Source organism: Trachypithecus francoisi, unplaced genomic scaffold (assembly GCF_009764315.1).
Source record: "Trachypithecus francoisi isolate TF-2019V2 unplaced genomic scaffold, Tfra_2.0 Lachesis_group5, whole genome shotgun sequence".
NCBI classification, from domain to species: domain Eukaryota; kingdom Metazoa; phylum Chordata; class Mammalia; order Primates; family Cercopithecidae; genus Trachypithecus; species Trachypithecus francoisi.
Window position 1 is genome coordinate 126655275 of NW_022681470.1, and position 22386 is coordinate 126677660.

Consider the following 22386-nt stretch of genomic DNA (forward strand, 5'->3'; position numbering starts at 1 on the left):
TGCCTGTTTCAATCTTTCATGATTTTTTGAGTGGCTGGAGAAAGGGAAGAGATTAGGAGATAAACACATATACTTCACTGGAAGTCCAAATTAGAAGTCCTCATTGAAAATGCTTTGGTTTTGTCATTCTAAGATAACACAAAATTACTGTTAGGCAAATATTACCTACCGGCAAATTTGGTTAGAATACTCTCTTTGCCCCCCTACCTGGGAGGAAGCAATACACACAACCCACCTCCGGTTGCTTGGAGGTTCTCAGTGCCAAGGGCAACAGCCCCTCTGTGGGTCCTCTGGAGCCTCTAATGCTGGAGGCTCCGGAACTGCACCACTACATTAAAAACCCACAGGCCGGGCGCGGTGGCTCAAGCCTGTAATCCCAGCACTTTGGGAGGCCGAGACGGGCGGATCACGAGGTCAGGAGATCGAGACCATCCTGGCTAACACGGTGAACCCCGTCTCTACTAAAAATACAAAAAACTAGCCGGGCGAGGTGGCGGGCGCCTGTAGTCCCAGCTACTCGGGAGGCTGAGGCAGGAGAATGGCGTAAACCCGGGAGGCGGAGCTTGCAGTGAGCTGAGATCCGGCCACTGCACTCCAGCCCCGGGCGACAGAGCGAGACTCCGTCTCAAAAAAAAAAAAAAAAAACCCACAGTGCTGGCCGGCGCAGCGGCTCACGCCTGTAATCCCAGCACTTTGGGAGGCCGAGGTGGGTAGATCACAAGGTCAAGAGATGGAGACCATCCTGGCCAACATGGTGAAACCCCGTCTCTACTAAAAATACAAAAATTAGCCAGGCGTGGTGGTGGGCGCCTGTAGTCCCAGCTACTTGGGAGGCTGAGGCAGAAGAATCACTTGAACCCAGGAGGTGGAGCTTGCAGTGAGCCAAGATTGTGCCACTGCACTCCAGCCTGGGTGACAGAGGGAGACTCCGTCTCAACAAACAAGCAAACAAACAAACAAACAAATACCCCACAGTGCTCCTTATCATCAGGAGGAAACTGCTCAATGGCAGGAATCACCCCTGGCGGACTCTCTCCCCATGAAGCTCATGTTTCTCTATCATTTGGTCTAAGAGGCTGGAGGAAGATCAGCCCTATGAAGAGTAAACTTCTGTTTCTGAGCCCAGTCCTGCCATTGCCCTGGCTGGGTTCCTCTGTCCTGTGGGCTCTCACTGCCCCAGGGTGAGTCACACACACAGAAGAGGTAAAGCATTCAGGGGTGTGTGTGTTTGTGTGTATCCTCAATTGCTTTCATGATGTGAAAGGAATATAACCAGAGAAGCATGTAACTAATTCACTGGTTCCTAACTATAATATAAATTATATTTTGTAATTACATACAATTCCTTTAGGATTATTTTTTTTCCCCAAGCAAACGTTATCTGATTTTGCAGAGGACAAGGTGAGGCTCACAGAATTTACTGAAGTATATTCAGAATAGATCAGTAATTTTGCTGTCTGAAGTCAATTAGGATGGATATTCATAGGGGAGTTCGACACTCCCTTTTTTTAATATTAAAACAGTGGCAGCCGGATGCGGTGGCTCACACCTGTAATCCCAGCACTTTGGGAGGCCGAGGCAGGTGGATCACGAGGTCAAGAGGTTGAGACCATCCTGGCCAACATGGTGAAACTCTGTCTCTCCTAAAAATACAAAAATTAGCCAGGCGTGGTGGCAGGCACCTATAGTCCTAGCTACTTGGGAGACTGAGGCAGGAGAATCGCTTGAACCCGGGAAGTGGAGCTTGCAGTGAGCCCAGACCGTGTCACTGCACTCCAGCCTGGATGACAGAGTGAGACCCCTTTTTATCTTTCAAGTCTAAGCAATATGATCTCTTCCCTGTTTGGCTTGTTTCTAAATTTTCTGGCTTAAAGTAAAAAGGTTGGAAATGTGACAGATTCAGGGTATACTATTTCTTCTCACCACCAAATGAGCATACAGCTCAATTTTTAGCTTAGTCTTTTATTCTTGCCAACTCCTTTTAAGGGGCTAGGTCAGCATTCCCAACTATCTTTTGAGATGTCAACATGAAGCACATAGATAAACCACACAGACAAATCAATAGAAAAAAACACTGGACCTACCTGTTGAAATAGCAAGTAACCACTGCCCCCGCTATAGTCATTTGCTGGCACGCAAGGATGAATTCACTAGTCCAGATGAGGCCAATTAAATGGTAGGACCACATATACCGAATGCCCGAAAGGGGCTTATATTCCACTTGGCCGCCTTCCATAACCTGGGCAGCTCCTAAAGTTTCAAACACAAACATGCTTTACACCAGTGTTGTCCTAAGCATGAACCATGGTTCAACAAGCCATGTTTCTTTACGCTTGGCCTTTGGCATTACATAAAACAAATGCCAAAGTCAAGTACCCACCATAATTTAAAATATACAGAGCAAAAAATCAAAATCAAAAACATACATTTAACTTGTAAATAATACCAACGGTGATAATGACTGTGACCAATGGTGGGCAATTTCCAAGACACCTGACATATACTATAATACTCATCCCACTTTGTGGATGTGAAAACTGAGGTTTAGAAGAGGCAAGGAGGCTGGGTATGGTGGCTCATGCCTATAATCCCAGCACGCTGGGAGGCTGAGGTGGGCAGATCACCTGAGGTCAGGAGTTCAAGACCAGCCTGATCAACATGGTGAAAGTCCGCCTCTACTAAGAATACAAAAATTAGCCAAACATGGTGGCAGGCACCTGTAGTTCCAGCTACTCATAAGGCTGAGGCAGGAGAATCACTTGAACCTGGAAGGCTGGGGTTGCAGTGAGCCAAGATCACACCACTGCACTCCAGCGTGACAGAGGAAGACTGTTCAGGTAACAGAGGAAGACTCCACTCTCCAGGAAAAAAAAAAAAAGAAGAAGAGGCAAGCAACTTTTGTAAAGTCTCAGAGCTCAGAATTAGTAGAAGGAGAATATAAACCTGAACACATGGGACTCTAAAAATCCATAGTTTTCCTACCACACGACTTTGTGATGCAAACCAAACTCGGCACATTGATGAAACCATACAAAGCTATTAGTATCACGTTATAGAATCCTACCTCACCAAAAATTTAAACTTTGTAAAAGAGACAAGGGTCTTTGTTATCTCAAAAGGATTTATTTCAGATTTCATTTCAAGAGCAAACTCTTAGCACATTTAAAACCTCTACTGGGCCTCAGTGTTAAACTTCCCAGGTTCAGATCCCAGCTTGACCCCTTTGTGGGTAACCCTGGACAAGTTATTTGGCTTCCTGGAGTTTTAGATTCCTTATCTGGAATAGCTGGAGGAGTTTTAGATTCCTTATCTGGAATAGCTGGAGGAGTTTTGGATTCCTTATCTAGAATACCTGTTTCCTGGTGGTATTCTGAGCATGGAGTGAGATTACTTGGAAAGCACTTGGCATAGTGTCCAGACTATAGATAGATCACGCCGTAAGTGATCATGGTTTATTACTATCATTAAATTTCAGGAGCAGAGTGCTACATTCAACTGAGGCCAGCAAGGTCACCTTAACAACTTTTTGCCATTCACGTGGCTATACCCTGCTTTCTTTTCTCTCCTCTAAAGAAGTCCTTGAATTAGCTCTGCTGGTAAATCCACTGGTAAACCCAAATTTACTCTGCTGGTAAATCTACTGGTAAATTCACTGGTAAATCCAAATCCCAGCTTCATGGCTGCATTTGATTTCCAGATCTTTTCCCACTATGGATTTTAAAACAACTACTACTGGGAAGAAGATGCGTGCTCTGGTCTTTGGTGAAAGCTATAGCTTGAAGAACATTTAGAGATTGTTCCATATTTCCTGTCATAGCTATAAATTGACTTTAGGTTCATCATTCAGGAGTCCTTAGAGATTCATAGTAGGGTCTGTGTGAAGGAAAGGGGAGGATATCCGTGCTGTAGATCAAAAACTGATTCCACTGACTAAGGCTGATCTTACTTCCCAAGCTCTACGTTCTGCTGAACAAGAGTTACATTGTAAGAAACAGTGGAGCAGCCTGATATACAGAGAGGTTAATATTTTATGAATGCTGGGCTCACTTTGGCTTGGAGGCGATCTCTGTTTTGGGTGATGCATGGATAAATGCCTATGCTTTTCTAAAATGGGGCGATTCAGGGCATACCTCAGGAAACATTCCCAATTCCAGAGGAGGCGGCTCCTCCCAAGCAGAGTGCCTGTTAGGTAGATGAGGTCAGTGGACTTTGAGAACCACTCTGGAATTTCAGAAGTGCTCTGAGCCAGGGAAGAAGGACCTGCTCCTCCTACAAGGCCCAGCAGTATCAGCGACAGATTATGCTTTTGCAAAACTAGGTTTACAATATCACGAATAGTTTGAGGGCAGAGAACATTTCCACAGAACAGGAAGGATGATTTCTTCAGACAGACAAAGGTAAGTATGTCCTACAGGACCTGGATGCTAATGTGGGCCAGACTCTCCTCTCAGCTGCCCTGTGCTGTCAAGGGCACATATGCACACACCTCCCAACCTGGCACCATCAGCGGTGGGAGCAGCTAAAGTGATGAGTCAAGATCCACTTAGACATTATTTGGCATTCCCCCAAAGAATGGCATTTGGCATTCCCCAAAGAAGTTGAACCCGCAAGTTATTTTTCAGTGATCACTATTGTTTCTGAACGTCCTTATCAAAGCCATCTTCTATTTGTTCCTGGGGCTGTTTAGGACTTTCCCTCAGGGCAGGGTTTGTCACCGACGTTGTGGATCAGATCTCCGCTGGGGCTGGGACTGTCCTGCGCACTGAAGGGCGTTAGCAACATGCCTCGCCTCTCTACACAGATGCCAGGACGCTCTCCCTCCCCTCCCGCAGCCACGACAACCCAAAAATGTGTCCACATATTGCCAAATGCCACATCAGGGGCAAAAAGTCACTTAGTGGGGGGCACTTGAGAACCATTGCTTTAGACAAACGTTCAGGGGCGCTCTGGCTTCAGGGCGAAAGCAGGGAAACAAGTGGGATGCGGCTTGGAGACTGCGGTTGCAGGGCCTGTGGGTGGGGCAGACGTGCTTAGGCACACATGAGTGCCCTCTCCTGGATGGCTGTGTCAATGCAGGCAAGAGCCCCTCATCACATGACAGTTGCTTTGTCTCTATGGACTGGGCACTACAGCTACTATCATGGATAGCTAATGGGTGTTAAAGGGAAGTAGACTATGGGTAGATCCCAATATATGATGGATCTCAGGGGATGGTGGTGGGAAGAGCACTGAATTGGGAGAAGGTTTGGTTCCAGGCTCAGCTTTGAAATGTGTGACAAGCAAAGTGGGCCACAGCTCTCTGATGGTGAAGATGAGAGTAGACAAGATGAACTTGGGACAGTGATTACTGGCTTGGGCTTGAGAGTCACACAGGCTGAGAGTCACATCTCTGCACTGTGCCCTGAGCAACCTCAGGCAAATAGTGGGACTTTTTTGAAATCTGCCTCAGCACTTGAAATCAGAGGATAGTAATACCTACTTCTCACACCCTTGGTGATCTCATCCTGTCTTGTGGCTTTTAGTGCAATACACATAGCTGTTATGAGTTAAGTATAATAAACAGGTAAGGCTGTTAGAATATTAAGTGCAATAGGGTCAGCTACAGTGAGTGCCACACAGGGTTAGCTATAAATGAGATATAGGTAGACAGAATTTCAATTCTGAAATTAACTTACACATTTATTGAGCATCTACTGCATGCTGGTATTACACTGGACCTCAGTTATTCGGGGAACAATAAATGAGGCAAAAAAAAAATCAGAGAGAGGACACTATCTGAGTTACTATCAGAAACTTACATGCTCCCATATCGGTCCATTCATTTCCCCTTCTTCTGCACAACTGTTTTATAAATCCCCCCTTCAACCTTCAAGAGCTTCCTTCCCATCCTCACTCTCAGCCAATGATCTTACCTCCTGTTTCACTGAGCAAACTGATGCAATCAGAAAACCTCCACTAGTGCCGACCACCTCACACCTAACCTGCTATCAACACAGGTCCATAATCTGAGCCCTCTCCCAGAACATCATATTAATAAATGGTCCATGATCCTACGGCCACACTTCACCAGATCCCACTCTTTCTCACCTGTGTGAACATAACTTTTCAATAATTTTCACCCTCTTCAGCAAAATCTTTCTACTGAATCATTCTCAAGTATCTCTCATCTTTAAGAAAAATCTACTGTGGACTCTTCCCTCTTCCAGCTTCCTCCCCATGTCTGTTCCTTTTAACAGCAAAACTCCTCAAGATTGTCTATACTTGCTCTTGCAATTATTTTCCTCCCACTTTCTCTTCACCTGCTCCAATCATGATCATTCAGTGGTCAATCCTCAGTTCTTCCTTTAGCGGCAGCACTTGCCACACTGGACCACGCACATCTCTGTGAAACCCTTTACTCGCATTCCAGGGCCCCACACTCCACCCTTTCTCCTTCTGCCCCCTGGTCACTCCCTGTCAGTCTTCTTTGTTTGTTCTCCCTCATCTCCTGGGCATCCTGAAGTGCCTCAAAGCACAGTCCTTGGATTTCTTCCCTTCTCTATCTACATTCATTCTAATCTCATGGTTTTAAATACTATTAATATGTTCCCAAGTTCCTAAATGTAAATCCTAGCCAGGACCTCCTCCACTAACTTCAGACTCAGATAGCTAACTGCCTACTTAACATCTCCATCTGGTGGTCTAAAAGACATCTCAATTAAAGCAACTAAAAATTAATTTCTGATCTACCCCTAAAATGCTATATTCAAATTGTTGCCCCATATATCAGTTTATGGCAAAGTTATCTTCCAGTTGCTCAGGCCAAAATCCCTCAGAGTCCTCTCCGATTCCTCTTTCTTTCATGTAACCAGAAGATCCAATTTGTTCTACCTTCAAAATAGATGCAGAATTCAATATGTCACACCACTTCCACCATTATGACCTATTCCAAGCCACCATCCTCTTCTTACTGAATCACTGCTATTAAAATGTAGTCAGGTCAAGTTTTTATTCTGCTTAAAATCCTGTAAAAACTTCCCAATTCAGGTTAGAAGCCAAAGTTCCTACAAAGGCCAGAAAGGCCCCAGGATCTGACTGTGTGCACCCTGACTTCCCCCTGAACCAAGCTCTCCCTCGCTCACTCCACTCTGGCTGAATAGGCTTCCCTTGCTGTGCCCTAGAACTCCGGCCTCTTGCCAGTCCCTGTGCCTGGGCTGTTGCACACAGTAAATATTCAATAAATATTTGTTGATTGAATGAATGAATGGATATATCTTCCTCAAGTAATATATCTATTAAAGAGATTTGGAGACAATTTTCTAGAGATCTTCCTTGAGAGCATCAAAATAATCTGAAAGATATTCATAATGCAGTTAGCTGTAAGTCGATATTATTAGCAAGCTTTAAAGCATTTCAAAAGACTAAGGTGATATAATGATTGTTGCAGATGGCAGTTCCTTAAGGAAGGCAGTCCAGCTGGTTGGGATAATTCCCCAAGGGAAGCAGGCCTAATGTGGAGGGGTTCTACTTTCTAGCACATTCTGTGCACTTGGCCTTGTCCAGCACACTGACCCAAGGGTCCTGCCAGCCCCAATCTGCTGACACTCATCCTGCCTGTGTCTCGCACTAGCTTCAGCTTCTGCTCTGGTAGCATGAGGATTAGGAAAAAAGAGAGGAAAGTCTCATTGACAGGCAGCCTGCAATATATGAGCTCTTCATGTATCCATCTCATTTCACACCCATGACACTGATGTGATGTTACTCCCTGGGTCAGCACCCCTAACTGAATCCATTCAGGTATGGAACTGAGCTAAGAGACACAGAAAGAAAAAGGCATGGTCCTGGCCCTCACATGTTCTTCCTCTTGTGGGATGACAATACATCTTGCTTTATTGTTCATCGCACTTATCACTAAGGAATGCATATTTCCTTATTCACTGCCTCTCTGCCCACCCACTAGAATGTCAGGCCTGAAGAGCAGAACCGCTGTCTTGTTCACTGCTGTATCTCAAGTACCCAGGGCATGTAGTGTGACTCCAGGGCTGACAGGGCATACAACCTCATACAACAATGAGATAAATCATTGTTGAAGGAATGAAGAATATAAAATATGCAAGGAAAAAAACGGAGGAGAAATAGATCTAAGTATGGCTGATAAATTTATAGGAGATTTTCTGAGAAGAGTAATACTCAAAACCAATCTTGAAGAATGACTAGTTTGAGGAAGCAGTTTAGGGGGAGAGTTGGGGTGAGAGGTGGGCAGGGGAGGGGATTCTAGAGGAAGATCCCAAGAGGAGCAAAGGTATGGGGATGTACATGAAGACTGCTTTCCTTTGCACCTTCCCAAAGGGACCAGGGACTTCTGAAATGCAGGAGCTGTTACATCTCTCTCCTGTGCAACCTCCCTTTACTCTTTTCCTAGAACGAGACTGGGCCACTAGCAGGCTTTTGCAAAATAACTTCAATTATCTTCTAGATCTCTAATAACTTAAAAAAACAGACAATTTTCTTTTAAATTGTGTTACTGAATGTGCCAGAGAAAGCAAAGAATAAACCACAGGACTGAAGGTACTAGATGTTTCTTGGTCAACATTAATTCCTAATACAAAAAATACATATGGTTCCTTATTTGCAAAGCAAAGCTCTTGTCTCATCTCAGCCTCCTACTATCCTTGTGAGGCAACCTTACATCAGTTTTCCATTGCAAAAATGGCAAAAAGGAAGCACAGAGGCAGAGCCAGCCTGGGTTCCAGGTCATTTGATGGGAAACCTATGGAAAGCCCTCGTCTGACCCCGCTGCCTCCTTTCCAAGCCCGCCCCTTTGGGTATCCCAAGTACATGGTGTATGCTGTGTGCAGCCCTGTGATTAAATCTAACTGCAGCACACACCTGGAGGGAAGCCCCCACCCCTGCAAAAATCCAGTATAGGTCTCTTCTATTGTACAGACTCTGGAGCTTCCAGACCATCTTAATGACCACTGGAGGTGACCAGGTCATCTGAGCTCTTTCCAACCCACCAGATTACCAAGGTTACCACAGTTTTCACTTTTTCCTATTGGATTTTAGTAGTTCTGTCATATTGCTGCTAACAGACAAATCCCAATGGACTAATAAATGTCATTGTTGGGTGGTGCAGGATGGAGTCTTGATAAGATCTGCTGAACAAAAAGTCCCCAAACAAGTCGGAATTTGTCAACTAGTTAAGAGAATGATTAACGGTCATTAGAAAAATAGTACATCTGGGCAAAAATGATCAACCCAAGTTTGCTCCTATCTCTCTTTTTTTTTTTTTCCAATGCAGCAAAAAACAGTATTCATTCAGCCATCTGACACAACTTAACTATTTGTGTGGCTCACACCTATAATCCCAACACCTTGGGAGGCCAAAGCGGGTGGACTGCTTGAGCCCAGGATTTCTAGACCAGCCTGGGCAACATGGCAAAATCCTGTCTCTACAAAAAAAGTACAAACATTAGCTAGGCACAGTGGCACGTGCAGCCCCAGCTACTGGAGAGGCTGAGGTGGGAGGATCACTTGAGCCTGGAGGTTGATGCTACACTTGAGCCTGAGCAACAGATTGAGGCTCTGTCTCAAGAAAAACAAACAAACAAAACCAACAAAAACAACCATTTCCACACTGAGGACGCCCACACACAAAACCAGGCGCTAACTGAAGAGTGTGTCTGTTCCCCTGAAGCTGCCTGTGGGAGGTGGATTGAGACAATCGGGCACTGTGCAGTGGGCTCGCCACCCGACCACCTGGCGCCTCTTCACAACAGGTGAAAGCGGCTCAGAGTCCCTCTCAAGTGTTAGCTGGGGCATCTTCTGAAGATCAAAAAGTGATGCAGCTGCTGATCTGCCCAGCTGCAGAACCAGGCTCTCTGGCACTGGTGAAAAGGCCTCTGAGAACAAAGGGGACCCTGTGCACCTGGGTCAGCCACAGGCAGGTGGAAGGAGGGGACAGGTGATTTGGTTTCTATGATGCCTGACCCCAATGGGGTGGGGGGGTGGTGGTGGCTCTGCGTGGCACCTTCTCTCCTGAAAAGCCTCCCATAGGTCCGGGACACCCAGTTTCCTTTCTGGCCCCTCGACTGTTCTCGCTGTTTGCTGCTTGCACTGACAGTGAATTGTCACACTTCACTGCGTGATCCTGAGAGGTGGCTGCAGAATGACACACTACCTTCAGCCCTGAAGAATAACCTCCAGGTCTCTCTGCAGTAGAGGCCACTAAGCCCTGGGCCCAACCTAGGCCTAGGCAGGGGCACAGGCTGGCAGTTAAGGGGCACAGGCTGACAGTTCACGCCCAAGCCGGCCTTAGGGCTTGTTCCTCTCTAATTTCACTGGCCTGGGCTCTTCCCTTGACCCCTGTGGCCAGATCCTCTCCTTGTGCTGTCTTGACCCCCGCTGCATCCCCCTTTGTCTCTTTCTGTATTTTCTGACCTGGCAATTTCCAGCCTGCCTTCTGAGAAACCCTCCCTGACTCGCAGCATGGGTTACAGCCTTGTTCCGGTGCTCCCGCAGCTCCCCAGATTTCTCTCATCATCATATCCATCAACCTTCGCTGCAATCACACGTTTCATTGTTGGACCATCCTGCTCGACTGTAAGTACTGAGGGCAGAGAGACGACGTCAATCTTGTTCCCTACCTCCCACTAGTGCCGTGCTCAACACCTCATCCCCACAGTGCCCACCAAATACTTCTCAATTAAATTAAAACCATCCCTGCTCCAAAACATCATGGGGTCTAGCCATAGACACAGTTCCCCTTACCCAGATTCACAGCCAACAGGAACCCCCTGGCTGGATTGGCTGCACTGAAGCAGGCAGGAAGAGGAGGGACCTTCACTGGTCCTGAGCCATATTTCCTCAGAACTCACTGTTTCTCTGGTGATTCTCTAGAGGCGAAGGTACAAGCCCTACAGTGCCGCTGCCCAGGGCCACTGCCACCACCTCCATCACACCTCATTCCCAGCTCGCTCTGGCTGTCAACCTCGAGCCCCAGACACATGATGGGCACAGCTCACATCCACCAGCCAACTGCTATGGTCCCCAATGAAGCTCAGCTTCATCCTGAGCAAATTTGAAGAGGCCTATTTTTATTTCCTAGCTTTCCATCTCAGATGCAAGGGAGGTGTAAGGTAGTGGAAAGAGCACAGGCTCTGTTCCAAAGCTCTGGAGTCACAGCACGTCATGCCTCCCAGCTGTATGACCTCGGACACATGACTTCCTCAGAACCTCAATTTTCTTGTCCGTAACTTGAGCATAACAATACCCACGTCACATGGGGACTGTGGTGCCTGGGGGACAGTACATAAGAAAGCATCCACACAGAGATTAGAGTCTAGGACATTTTCAACAAAGGTTTGTTTCACTTCATGCACCGGGACCATTGCCCTTCCCTTCTGACCAGGGCTGAGCCCACTTCAAGCTCCCTTGAGGAAGACCATCCAGTGCTGAGACTTAACCTGTCTCATGATATCTATTCTCCCCTCTTTTCTTGGTAATGGAACCTCTGATTTTTAAATGGTGCATGGCTGCTGAAAATGCAACTACATTTCCTGAGTCCCTTGCAGACAAGTGCTGCTATGTAACTGGGACCTGGCTGGTGAGGTGTGGGGGGAAGCCCCACCTGTGACTTCTGGGAGGGGCATGCTCGCTTTCCTCCCTGCCACCCTCAAGGTCGGAATAAGGCGTGGCAGTGGGAGCCTGAGCAGCCGTTCACTATGAGGTGGAAGCAAGGGTAGAGGCTGCAAAAGAAGAAAGCGGGTGCCTGAGTCCTTGAGCTCTAGGGAACTAGGCTGGAATGGATCCTCTCCGCGTGGACTTCATCTGTGTGACAGAGAAATTACCTCACATCCTACTTTAGCCACTGTTGTTTTGAGTTTTCTTTCATTCCCAGACAAACCTCATTCTGATGGATTATACTCCTTTGACCAACGTTCCTCCCTGGGTAATTATCAGAAGTTCACTGCAGGCCTTCAGCAAGCTTCCAGGGAGCCCCCAGCAGAAGAATGCCCCTATGCATCTCTGAAGGTGGAAACATAGGCCTCCAAGGGCTGCATCTTCCAGGGAGCCTGCTGACCGTCTTGGCACTGTGGCCTCAGTTAGCTCCAGAGGAGAAGGAAGGGGACTGAGTTACTAAGAATCTATTACATAGCAGCTGTTCTTACTTATATAACTGGAGCCGATAAAGGACAAGATAAACTTGAGAAAACGTTAAGGAACTGCATCAGCCTTGCTGCTTTGACATCAGCTGTGGTCCTTATCTGTCTGGTAACAGTCTCAGGAAGCCACTTACTCTTTTGTACTTGCATCCATGTGTACTGAATTTGGGTCTTAAGAAAATCAAAGAGGAGTTAGAAGAGATCCAAACAGTGCCACTCAAAGTGTGGTCCACAGACAAGCTGTCTGACCTCACATTGTTAGTGAGATAAACAGCTTGTGCCAGAATGTAGATCAACTGCATCACTAAGCACATTGTTTCTCAGCTGACATTGTTTTTTCCATAGCAAGACTTTCTCAATGAAGGAAGCAATGGATTGATGTCCATTCTAACTAAGCTCCTTATCTGGCTTCAGACTGCACTCTGAATAGTGCTGCTTTAGAATATGGTTGCCCTGTTATGGAGCTTTACAAAAACATATACTAGGTCCCACCCCAAACCACGTGAATCAGAATCTCTGAGGCTGGGGCCCAGATAACTGCATTTTAATAAAGCACCAAAGCCGATTCTGAGGAATAGCCCAGGTGAAGAACGACTGTGTGGATATGAAAAAAGGATGGAGGAGAGAATCTTGTCTTTTCAGGACCAAGGCATGTGAACTATGAGTTTGCTTTAAATGTACAATGGCTCTGCTGGGCATAACACATTTTTTTTTTTTTTTTTTTTTTTGAGACGGAGTCTTGCTCTGTCACCCAAGCTGGAGGGCAGTGGCATGATCGTGGCTCACTGCAACCTCCACCTCCCAGGTTCAAGCAATTATCCTGCCTCACTCAGCCTCCCAAGCAGCTGGGACTACAGATGCACGCCACCATGCCCAGCTAATTTTTGTATTTTTAGTAGAGACAGGGTTTCACCATGTTGGTCAGGCTGGTCTTGAACTCCTGACCTCATGATCTACCCACCTCAGCCTACCAAAGTGCTGGGATTACAGGCATGAGCCACAGCACCTGGCCGCATAACACATTTTTAATAGAGTCTTTCCTGGGCTCTTCTTTATCACCTACTGCTTTGATAGGGGTTGGCAAATTACCTTGGATAAAATTTATAACTGGAGACATTTAGTAACATTCTTACTATTGGCCTTTGTTCATATTGCAGTTTTTCCTAGAGCTTTCAGTCCTTACTGAATTTATTCTCTCATGAAACACAAACCCAGCTTCTTTAAAACCAATACAAAAGAGGTAAAAGAACTTCCCACTTTCTCCCATGACAGAGCCCCTAACACCATCACTGCTGTCATCAGACACCTCTGGCTGAATGAGGGGTTTGGTGCCTACAGAAACAGGCTAATGGTTCCAAAATGGTCTTCTGTGTATGACTCCAAGGTGATGGAACCCACATCCACTGTTCCTTACCTGCAGTTCCCAGGCTCAGCAGCACAGCCACCCAGAGGACCCAGAAGAAAATGAGGATGGCAAATGTCCACAGTGGCTGGAACAGCAGGAAGGGAGCACTGCTGATGGCTTTATTTGTGATTTGGAAAAGCTCAACTGTCAATTTTATTCTCTTCCTGAGAACAAAAATCAAGACGAGCAGGACTGCCTGGTGAGAAAGGGGTTTCAGTAAATTACTTTCAAATAATGGAGAACTGGGTAGAGCTTAAAGCAAGCCCTATTATTATTATGACATCTCAGCAAACAGCTCTTTCAAGAGAGTTACTCACTACTTTGTTATAATTTTACAGGTGCATTCGCAAACACTAATTGAGCATCTAGTAAGTGCTGGCCCCTGGAATAGATCTTAATAGATATAATAGTGAACAAGACACAGTCCCTCCGTAAAAGGCCTTGTAGTCTGGTCAGAGAAAAATATAAAATGAGAATAAGGTTTTCTAATGTCAAGGAACTATCTTATATCCTCCCCTCCACATCCCACAGAACCCAAGATATTGCAAAAGGCAAGCGAATATGAGTATGAGGCAAAAAGGCTCAAAGCCACCTTCTGTGCCTTCTTCTAGCGTTCCCTCCCTGCATATAAACATTTACAAATCTCATATTAATGAAACAAACCATTCTGCACTCCTCCAACCCCCTCCAGCCACTGCCATCTCTTACTCCTTTCATGGCCGAGCTTCTTGGCTTGTCTACACCCATCATCTGTACTTCCATACTCCAACTCATTCTTCAACCACCCGCAAACATCCAGACCCCAACATACTTTTGAAATGGCTCTCCCTGAAGTCACTTCATGTGACCTCCTGAGTGTTAAATGCCATAGAAACATTCCAGGTCTTGTTTGACTTCAGCATGGCATCAGATCCCTTGTCCACTCCTCTTTTCTCAAAACTTTTTCCTCCCTTGGCTTCTATGATCTTTCCTTTAGCTCTCCTACTTCTTTAATTGCTGCTTCTTGAGATCTTCTAGGGGTATCTCCTATTCCTCTGTGCTTTTAGCATCCTTCCTAGATGCTGACAACCTCCAAATAAAAACCTCCAGCCTCACTTTTCTCTAGGTGCTGGAAGAATAAGCACATCAGTTATTGACAAGGCCATGGGTGTCCTACAGTATGTCAAACTCAATTTATCCTGAATCAAATTCATTATCTTCACACTAGAACCTCCTCTTCCCCTTGTATTCTTTATCTCCACTGGCCCTAATTTTTCTGGACTCTCCAAGAGTAAGTTAGGTTCCCCTCTTGTGTGCTCCCACTTTATTCCACACTTACCCTATTGTACTATTTAACATATTCTATAAACGTTTTCTCATCTGAATCTCCCATTAGATTAGGCTCCTAGAGAGCAGGGCCTTTCTTATTGTCAAGGACTGGCAAAGTACCCAGCACAATCCCAATCACCTCTGGTTCCGTTTCCTCAATACTTCTTATGCCATCCTTTCCTCTCTATTTCCACTGCTGATGCCACAGCTCGAGTCTCAGCCTCTTTCTTCTAGACCCCAATAACCTCATTAGCTTTCTGCATTTAACCTCCCTGACCCCACCCACCCCCCAACTCAATCCCTCTTCCACTCCACAGTGAAGGAGACCTTTGGAAAGTGCAAAGACAAAAGACGGTGTTTCCCAGCTCAAAATCCATCCACGGTGCCCCATTGCCTCTGGAGAAAGAGGCATCTTTCTGCATCATTGCATCATTGCAGATCAGGACCTTCCTGACATGACCCTCCCTGCACCTGCATCTCAGGCTTCCATCAAGGGAACTTCCTGCAAGTCACTCCCCTGCCCATGTGTCCTCATGCATGCTGTGCCCTTGGCCTGAGATGCTCTTTCTCTTCCAGCTGTGCTGGAGCATTTCTGCCCTCAACAGTCAAGTGGAGGAAAGACAGTCAGGTGACAGTGGGATACACTGTGCAGAAGCTGCTCCAGGATCTGGGAGCACAGCCTCCTGACCACGCAGGGAGGGGTGTCAGGAGAGGCCCTGCGAGACACCTAGAGAAGACCCTTCAGTTGTCAAGGCTGAGGAGGAACTCCCATCTGGGCTTTTCTGAGGATGAGTGGACTAGCTCATCCAGCAACCGGGAATTGGTAAGAACTCATGACAAATGAACAGGAGGTAAGTTGGGACTCAATTCTGCCTTCTGGAGCAGCCCCTGTGCAGAACTCACGGACACAGGTGAAAACAGCCTCTCTGCTCACACGGCCTCCCCTCTCCCTAACCTTGCCCTGGCCCTGAGAGCTGGGTGGCATACATGGTGCAGTGTGTAAACCCAAAGGGAGCCCTGTGGAGGACAGATGGAGGAACTGGACCCTTCCCAGCTCCCAGGCCTGCTCCTCTTCCCCCATGACCAGCCTGGGGAATGCAGAAGCCTTTTCATCTCTAGCCTCCTTTGCAGACTCTGTTGAGTGTCCAGCCTGGTCCCCGCCTGAGGCAAGAGCAACCAAGTGCTTTACTTTATTGTACTCTTGCTCCCTGGCACATTTTATGGGAAGATCACAAACCCAAAACCTCACCGTGGAAAGGAGAAAATGTGAAAACTACCAAATATGGGAATAGAAGGATTTCCTATGAGAGAATTTTGTTGGTGTGAGAATCTGCGTTTGCTGCAAGATTCAGTGTGTTTGTGGAAACCCCTGGCTGCAGCTGTTCCACAGAACAGTCAGTAACCAACACACCAGCAATGACGACTCTGGGTGACCTGAAGCCAGTGCAGGGTCTGCCCCAGAGCCTTGTGATTGTAGCCTTCCTAATGGCCCCTGGAGAGGGTCCTGAATGACATTTGGTTGCCAACCACTCACCGCCAGTAACTAATACCTGCTCCCTCAGTATTCTAAGTTGGCCTGTTTTCAACTAGAGAGTTCACTGAGGAGGCAGCAGGTTCTTTGAACACCAAAATAACCCAGTGGCCAGTGGGTTTGGAAACAAAGGGCTCTGTGTGCTAGAGGGCAGTGGGAGCTGAGCATACACTGGCAAAAGGAAACCGCTCCTCACAAACAGGGAATGGGAACCGCCGTAAGCCTGCCTCCGTCCATCCACCATGCCCACCTTGTAGCCCCTCAGGGCTAAGAACAGTGCAACAACAGGGATAATACAGCAGTCTCTGGGAGGTGGCAGAAATGACTTGGGAAGAACTAAAACCTTTTTTTCTTATTTTTGGAGGGTTTTGATTTATTCCTATACAGTTATCTCAAATCCAAAGAAGGCACATTCTGAATCAAAAGAAAAACAAATTCTAGTTGTTTTTGACTAGAATTCAATGATTTGGATTTCAGAGTTCTGGCTGGCTACCTGACCTACTGCTGGAAGAGCATTTCTTACCGTGATGCCTGTAGATACGATAGCAAACCCCAGCACACATTTCATATTTTCCCTTTCTGTGTCCAATTCTATGCTGAGGTCATTGGTATAGTCATAATACAGCCACCATAAGACACCGCAGACAACTAGAAAAGAGAACAGTAGCAGAGCTCAGGGCACGCGCCGTAAGATAACTTTTCCCCAGCACTCAGAATCATTCAGGGAAGTCCAGCCACTGCCCACTGGCTGTGTGGTGCTGCTCTGGCACAGGGTCCCAAATACTCAGACCCAACAGGCAACTGCTGCCCTCTGAAGAAGCTGGGCAGAGCCAGGGCAACCCATAGAGGACCCACAAGTTCTGGGATGATGCTTGTTTTGGGAGACCCAGGATGGTGACCCCAGAACACAGGCGCCTAACCCACAGGTTGGGTCTGGACACGAGCAGGAGGAAAACCCCATGGACAGGATGGTGAGAGGGACAATGCTAGAGCTCACTGTCTAAATGTTTTAAGCAAGCTCTGCTGGTGATAACTCCTGTGGGAGCATGGATGCTGGCTGCTCACCCACAAAACCGGGCGAATTTACATGGCCTGTGGGAATCACGGAAGTCAGAAGCTCATTTGGAAGATGCCCTGATGTTGCAAGTACTCCACATTTAGGTAAGAAATACCACCTTATGCCATATCCACAGTAACTATAGGAAGGTTGGAGTGGACAGGAAGAAACCTCCCTCAGAAGTCATTGTGCCTGTCCTCCAACACAGGGCTACAGGGCTCCAAGTTGCTGAGGGCAGAGCTGACGACTCAGGGGAATGGAACATGACAATCACGTCAGTTTTTAAAAATTAAAATATAGTCATCACTGCATGATGATATTTGGATCAACAATGGACTGCATATATGATGGTGGTCCATGAGATTAATAATACTGTACTTTTCTGTGTTTAGATGTGTTTAGATACACAAATATTGACGATTCTGTTACAGCTGCCAACAGTATTCTGTACAGTTTAGCACGCTGTGCAGGTTGGTAGCCTAGGAGTAATAGGTTATACCATGTGCCCGGGTGTGTAGTAGGCTCTACCATCCAGGTTTGTGTAAGTGCACTCTATGATGTTCACACAATGAGGAAATTGCTGAGTGATGCATTTCTCAGAACACATCCCTCCCCATCATTAAGTGACACCTTACTGTATGCCACACCAATTGGTAAATGGCTGCTGCCTTGAGCCTCCTGTGTGCCCTTGTCCCTCAGACCTCTTTCCCAACAACTGCTGGTGAGATCCACAATCCAGCAATCGGGAGGGAAATATGGGCACAGTACAGAGTCTCTAGGACTCTGCTTCCACGCTGGCCTGTGTGTCTTCTGGCTGGTCAGAGCATTTGCATGACAAATGGGCACCCATTTGCCAATGGGTGAGGTGCACATTCAGAAGAAATCCTTTAAAATATTCCCAATGGGTACTGGGATTCTCTTTTAATGTTATGGATACAGGCTCACGCTGTTGGAAAGTTCATCTCAGGGGCAGCATAGCACAGCAGAAAAAACAACAGATTTGGCTGGATGTGCCACGCCTGTAATCCCAGCACTTTGGGAGGCCAAGGTGGGTGGATCGCTTGAGCTCAGGAGTTGGAGACCAGCCTGGGCAACATGGCAAAACGCCGTCTCTACAAAAAATACAAAAATTAGCTGGGTGTAGTGGCATGTGCCTGCAGTCCCAGCTACTTGGGGGGCTGAGACACGGGGATTACTTGAGCCCAGGAGGTTGAGGCTACAGTGAGCCACGTTCACGCCACAGCATTCCAGCCTGGGCAACAAAGCGAGAGCCTGCCAAGAAAGAAAAGAAAAGAAAGAGAAAGGAAGGAAGGAAGGAAGGAAGGAAGGAAGGAAGGAAGGAGAGAAAGAAAGAGAAAAAGAGAAAGAAAGAGAAAGACAGAAAGACAGAAAAAAAAAGAAAAGAAAAAAGATTGGTCATTAACTTTGCACTGTCTGTGAGACATAGCAACTCCCGTTGTCCTCCCTGGGGCCGAGGTTTCTCATTTGTCAAGTGACAGGGCTAGATACTCTTTAAGACTCCATGTAGCTTAAAAATGCCAATGTTTAAGTTCTATACTTAATGGAAAGGCTTTTCATTTAATCAAAAAGAAATCAGTCAAGTAGAGAAATACTTACACAACAATCCCAAAATAACCAATGAAATGAAAATGTTAACCAGAAGGGTGGTGATGAATCTGAAGATAAACATCATGGCCAAAGACAAGGCTGAAAAATTAAGCAAAACACATAAACCTCAATAGCAACAAAGGGTAGGGGAGATGATGGTAGCACTGCAATGACAAAACCCTCCAGAACAGAACAGTGATGGCTGAGGATTTTATTCAAACCCTAAATATCTTGGGATATCTACTAAACACTAAATAAAAATAACAAGGTATATGTGGGGCAGTCTCTGACGCACCATTCAATCAAGTGTGGTAAGCCAGTCTCTGGAAGTCCTAGTATTCTTCTTAAAAATAAAAAAATTTTGGCTGGGCATGGTGGCTCATGCCTATAATCCCAGCACTTTGGGAGGCTGAGGCGGGTGGATCACCTGAGGTCAGGAATTTGAGAACAGCCTGGCCAACATGGCGAAACCCTGTCTCTACCAAAAATACAAAAAATTAGCCAGGCTTGGTGGCGGGCAACTGTAAGCCCAGCTACTCGGGAGGCTGAGACACGAGAATCGCTTGAACCCGGGAGGCGGAGCTTACAGTGAGCCAAGATGGCGCCACTGCACGCCCGCCTGGGTGACAGAGCAAGACTCTGTCTCAGTAAAAAGAAAGAAAAAGAAAAAAAATTTATAGCAATATTATTCTCAAATGCCCAAATCTTTTTTTCCTACAAGTTCAAATGAACCATTTAAAATTCTTTTCACATGGGTGCAGCACACCAACATGGCCCATGTATACATACGTAATAAACCTGCACGTTGTGCACATACATGTACCCTAGAACTTAAAGTAAAAAAAAAAAAAAAAAAATTCTTATCACACTTAAATCTTTTGACTTTACTGGGCTTATGTAAAGTTCTGACTTTACATGTTCTAAAGAATTAAGATCCCAACCATGAAATAAGCTGTATGTACTTTTTTTGACATAGGAAATTAGGATTGCATCTACATTGGAGTTATATTTAGTAAGGTGGGTTTTGGGATCACACAGATCTGGGTTTGAGTCTTAGTTCTGCCACCTCTTCTCCTAGGTGTGCAATACCGGCCAAGTTCTAAACCTCTCTAAGCCTCAGTTTCCTCTCCTACGAGTGGTACTGGGATTCTGAGGTTTTAATGAGTGAAGAATAAGTACAATGCCTGGCACAGTAAACGACAGCTGTTAATACCATTATGAATCTAATAAGTACATGACTATGTCCTTGCAGGGACGTTAGGTCATTCTATAAGATATCAGGAATAACCTGAGGTTTTTTTGTTATATATTGTAACCAAGCCAGTATCTAGGAGTCAAAGCATCTTGTTTGAGTCAACTAAAGTCATTTTCAGCCTAAATAAGAAGTCTGAAAGTCATAATGGTGACTAGTTAAATATCCCCAAGCATTTAGGAATTAGGAACCTTTTAGTAACGAAACTGTGGAAAACTCAATTTGTTAACTGTTAGAAATATGTTAATGTCTGACCAAAGAGTTTCTCTCAACCAACAGGTTGGGGGGCTGCCACTGGAAAGCAAGGAGACAACAGGCTCTTACCACTGACTAAAGGAGCAGAGTGTATTAACCTGTTCAAAGAGAAAGTTGGCTCTTGATTTCAGCCAACTGAAACATAGAAAATGGGAACTCAAACGGTCAAGAGTGGGTAGCTGCTTCCAGAAATGCGCAGAGAAGGCTCGAGGCCTTGACCTGTCCACAACCCAAAGCAGGTATGTCTCTTAGAGGAGCAAGATACAGCAGGCCCTTGCAGTCTGACTCCATTTAACATGGATGCACACATGTCCTTGCCCTGCTCACCAAGCAGCCTTCCGATCTGGTTCACCTACAGGTGGAGGCATGTTTGGCTAGAAGACATGGTTTCTGGTCACCCTGACAGTTGTATTTTTCATGTCCCATTCACAAATTAGCAATCTGCTTTATATACCCATCCCCAGTGAGGAGCAGACACTAGAGCATGGTCAGTATATCAAGGCAACCCCACCCACTGAGGCTTACTGCCAGAGGGCCAGCTGTTCCTCTATTCTTATTGCCCCATCCCCCTTAAATCTGAAACACCGAAAATATCTATAAAAAAATACAAAGTTTTGTATTTAAATCAAGAGGCTAATTTTCATTGTACAACGTATAAAAGTGCTAGGAACTTTGGCATTCCGTAAACAATTACTAAAATTAACTTAACTGAGAATTACCTAATGTGAGGATACACAGGCCAAGGATTGTATCTCTTCCCGACATGATTCCACTTAGAATTCGGTGGAGGGTGTCAACATCATTTATCCAAACAGATGCAAACAGGGAATAGCACTCAGGTGTTTGAGGGATGCATCGGTTAAATAAGGGAAATGACTTGCTAAAAATAGAAAAAAAAAAAGGCAAAAATATTTATTTAATATTTATCTTTAAAAGATGTTTATTTAACATTCTCAATAACTAAAAATGCTTAAGAACTATAGTAATAGAGCAAATCCTGCCATGTGCAGAGCACACCTTAGAAAACCAGGCAGGTGTACTCTGCTGCATCGATTAGTTGATGTTCTGAATAGGAAGTTGATTATGGGGACCCACAGAAACCAAAAACCTAAACTTGGGGAGCAACATTTTTAAAAATAAAAATTGCATATCTTTAAGGTATACAAGGTGAAGTTTTGATATATATAAACTTTGTGCAATGATTGCTACAGTTAAGCTAATGAACGTATCCATCAATTCCCAGAGTTATCGTATTTTGAGAACACTGAAGATCTGTTGTATCAAATTTCAAATATACAATACAGTATTATGAACTATAGTCACCACGCTCTACTTTATGTATCTAGAATCTATTCACCCTATGTGACAGAAACTTGTGTCCTTTCATCAACATCTCTCATTTCCCCTGCCCGCATCCCTGATAACCGCCATTCTATTCTCTGTTTCCACGAATCTGACTTTTTTATATTCCACATACAACTAGGATCATGCATGGGATCTGCCCTTATGTACCTGATTTATTTCATGTAACATAATATCCTCTGCTTCATCCATGTTGTTGCAAATAGCAGGATTTCTTCTTTTTTAAGGCTAAATACTACTCTGTAGTATGTATACATGTACTACATTTTATTTATGGGGAACCACTTTTTTTTTCTTTCTTTCTTTCTTTTTTTTTTGAGACAGGGTCTGGCTCTGTCACCCACGCTGGAGTACAGTGGCTTGATCACGGGCCAGTGCAACCTCTGCCTCCGGGGCCCAAGCTATTCTCCCACCTCAGCTTCTTGAGTAGCTGAGACTACAGGCATGTGCCATCACACCCAGCTA

General features: G+C 45.6%; 1 protein-coding gene across 4 annotated transcripts in view; it reads right to left on the bottom strand.

Moving 5' to 3' along the window:
- Window positions 1-22386, bottom strand: part of SLC44A3 (solute carrier family 44 member 3) — a 78414-nt gene that overhangs the window by 39269 nt on the left and 16759 nt on the right. For all 4 annotated transcript variants that reach the window (XM_033200198.1, XM_033200196.1, XM_033200200.1 and 1 more), the window contains 5 exons: window positions 21279-21439; window positions 19062-19151; window positions 16911-17035; window positions 13558-13744; window positions 2085-2250 (listed from right to left, as the gene is read on the bottom strand). In XM_033200198.1, the coding sequence (XP_033056089.1) occupies window positions 2085-2250; window positions 13558-13744; window positions 16911-17035; window positions 19062-19151; window positions 21279-21439 (729 nt within the window). The remainder of the gene's footprint in view (window positions 1-2084; window positions 2251-13557; window positions 13745-16910; window positions 17036-19061; window positions 19152-21278; window positions 21440-22386) is intronic.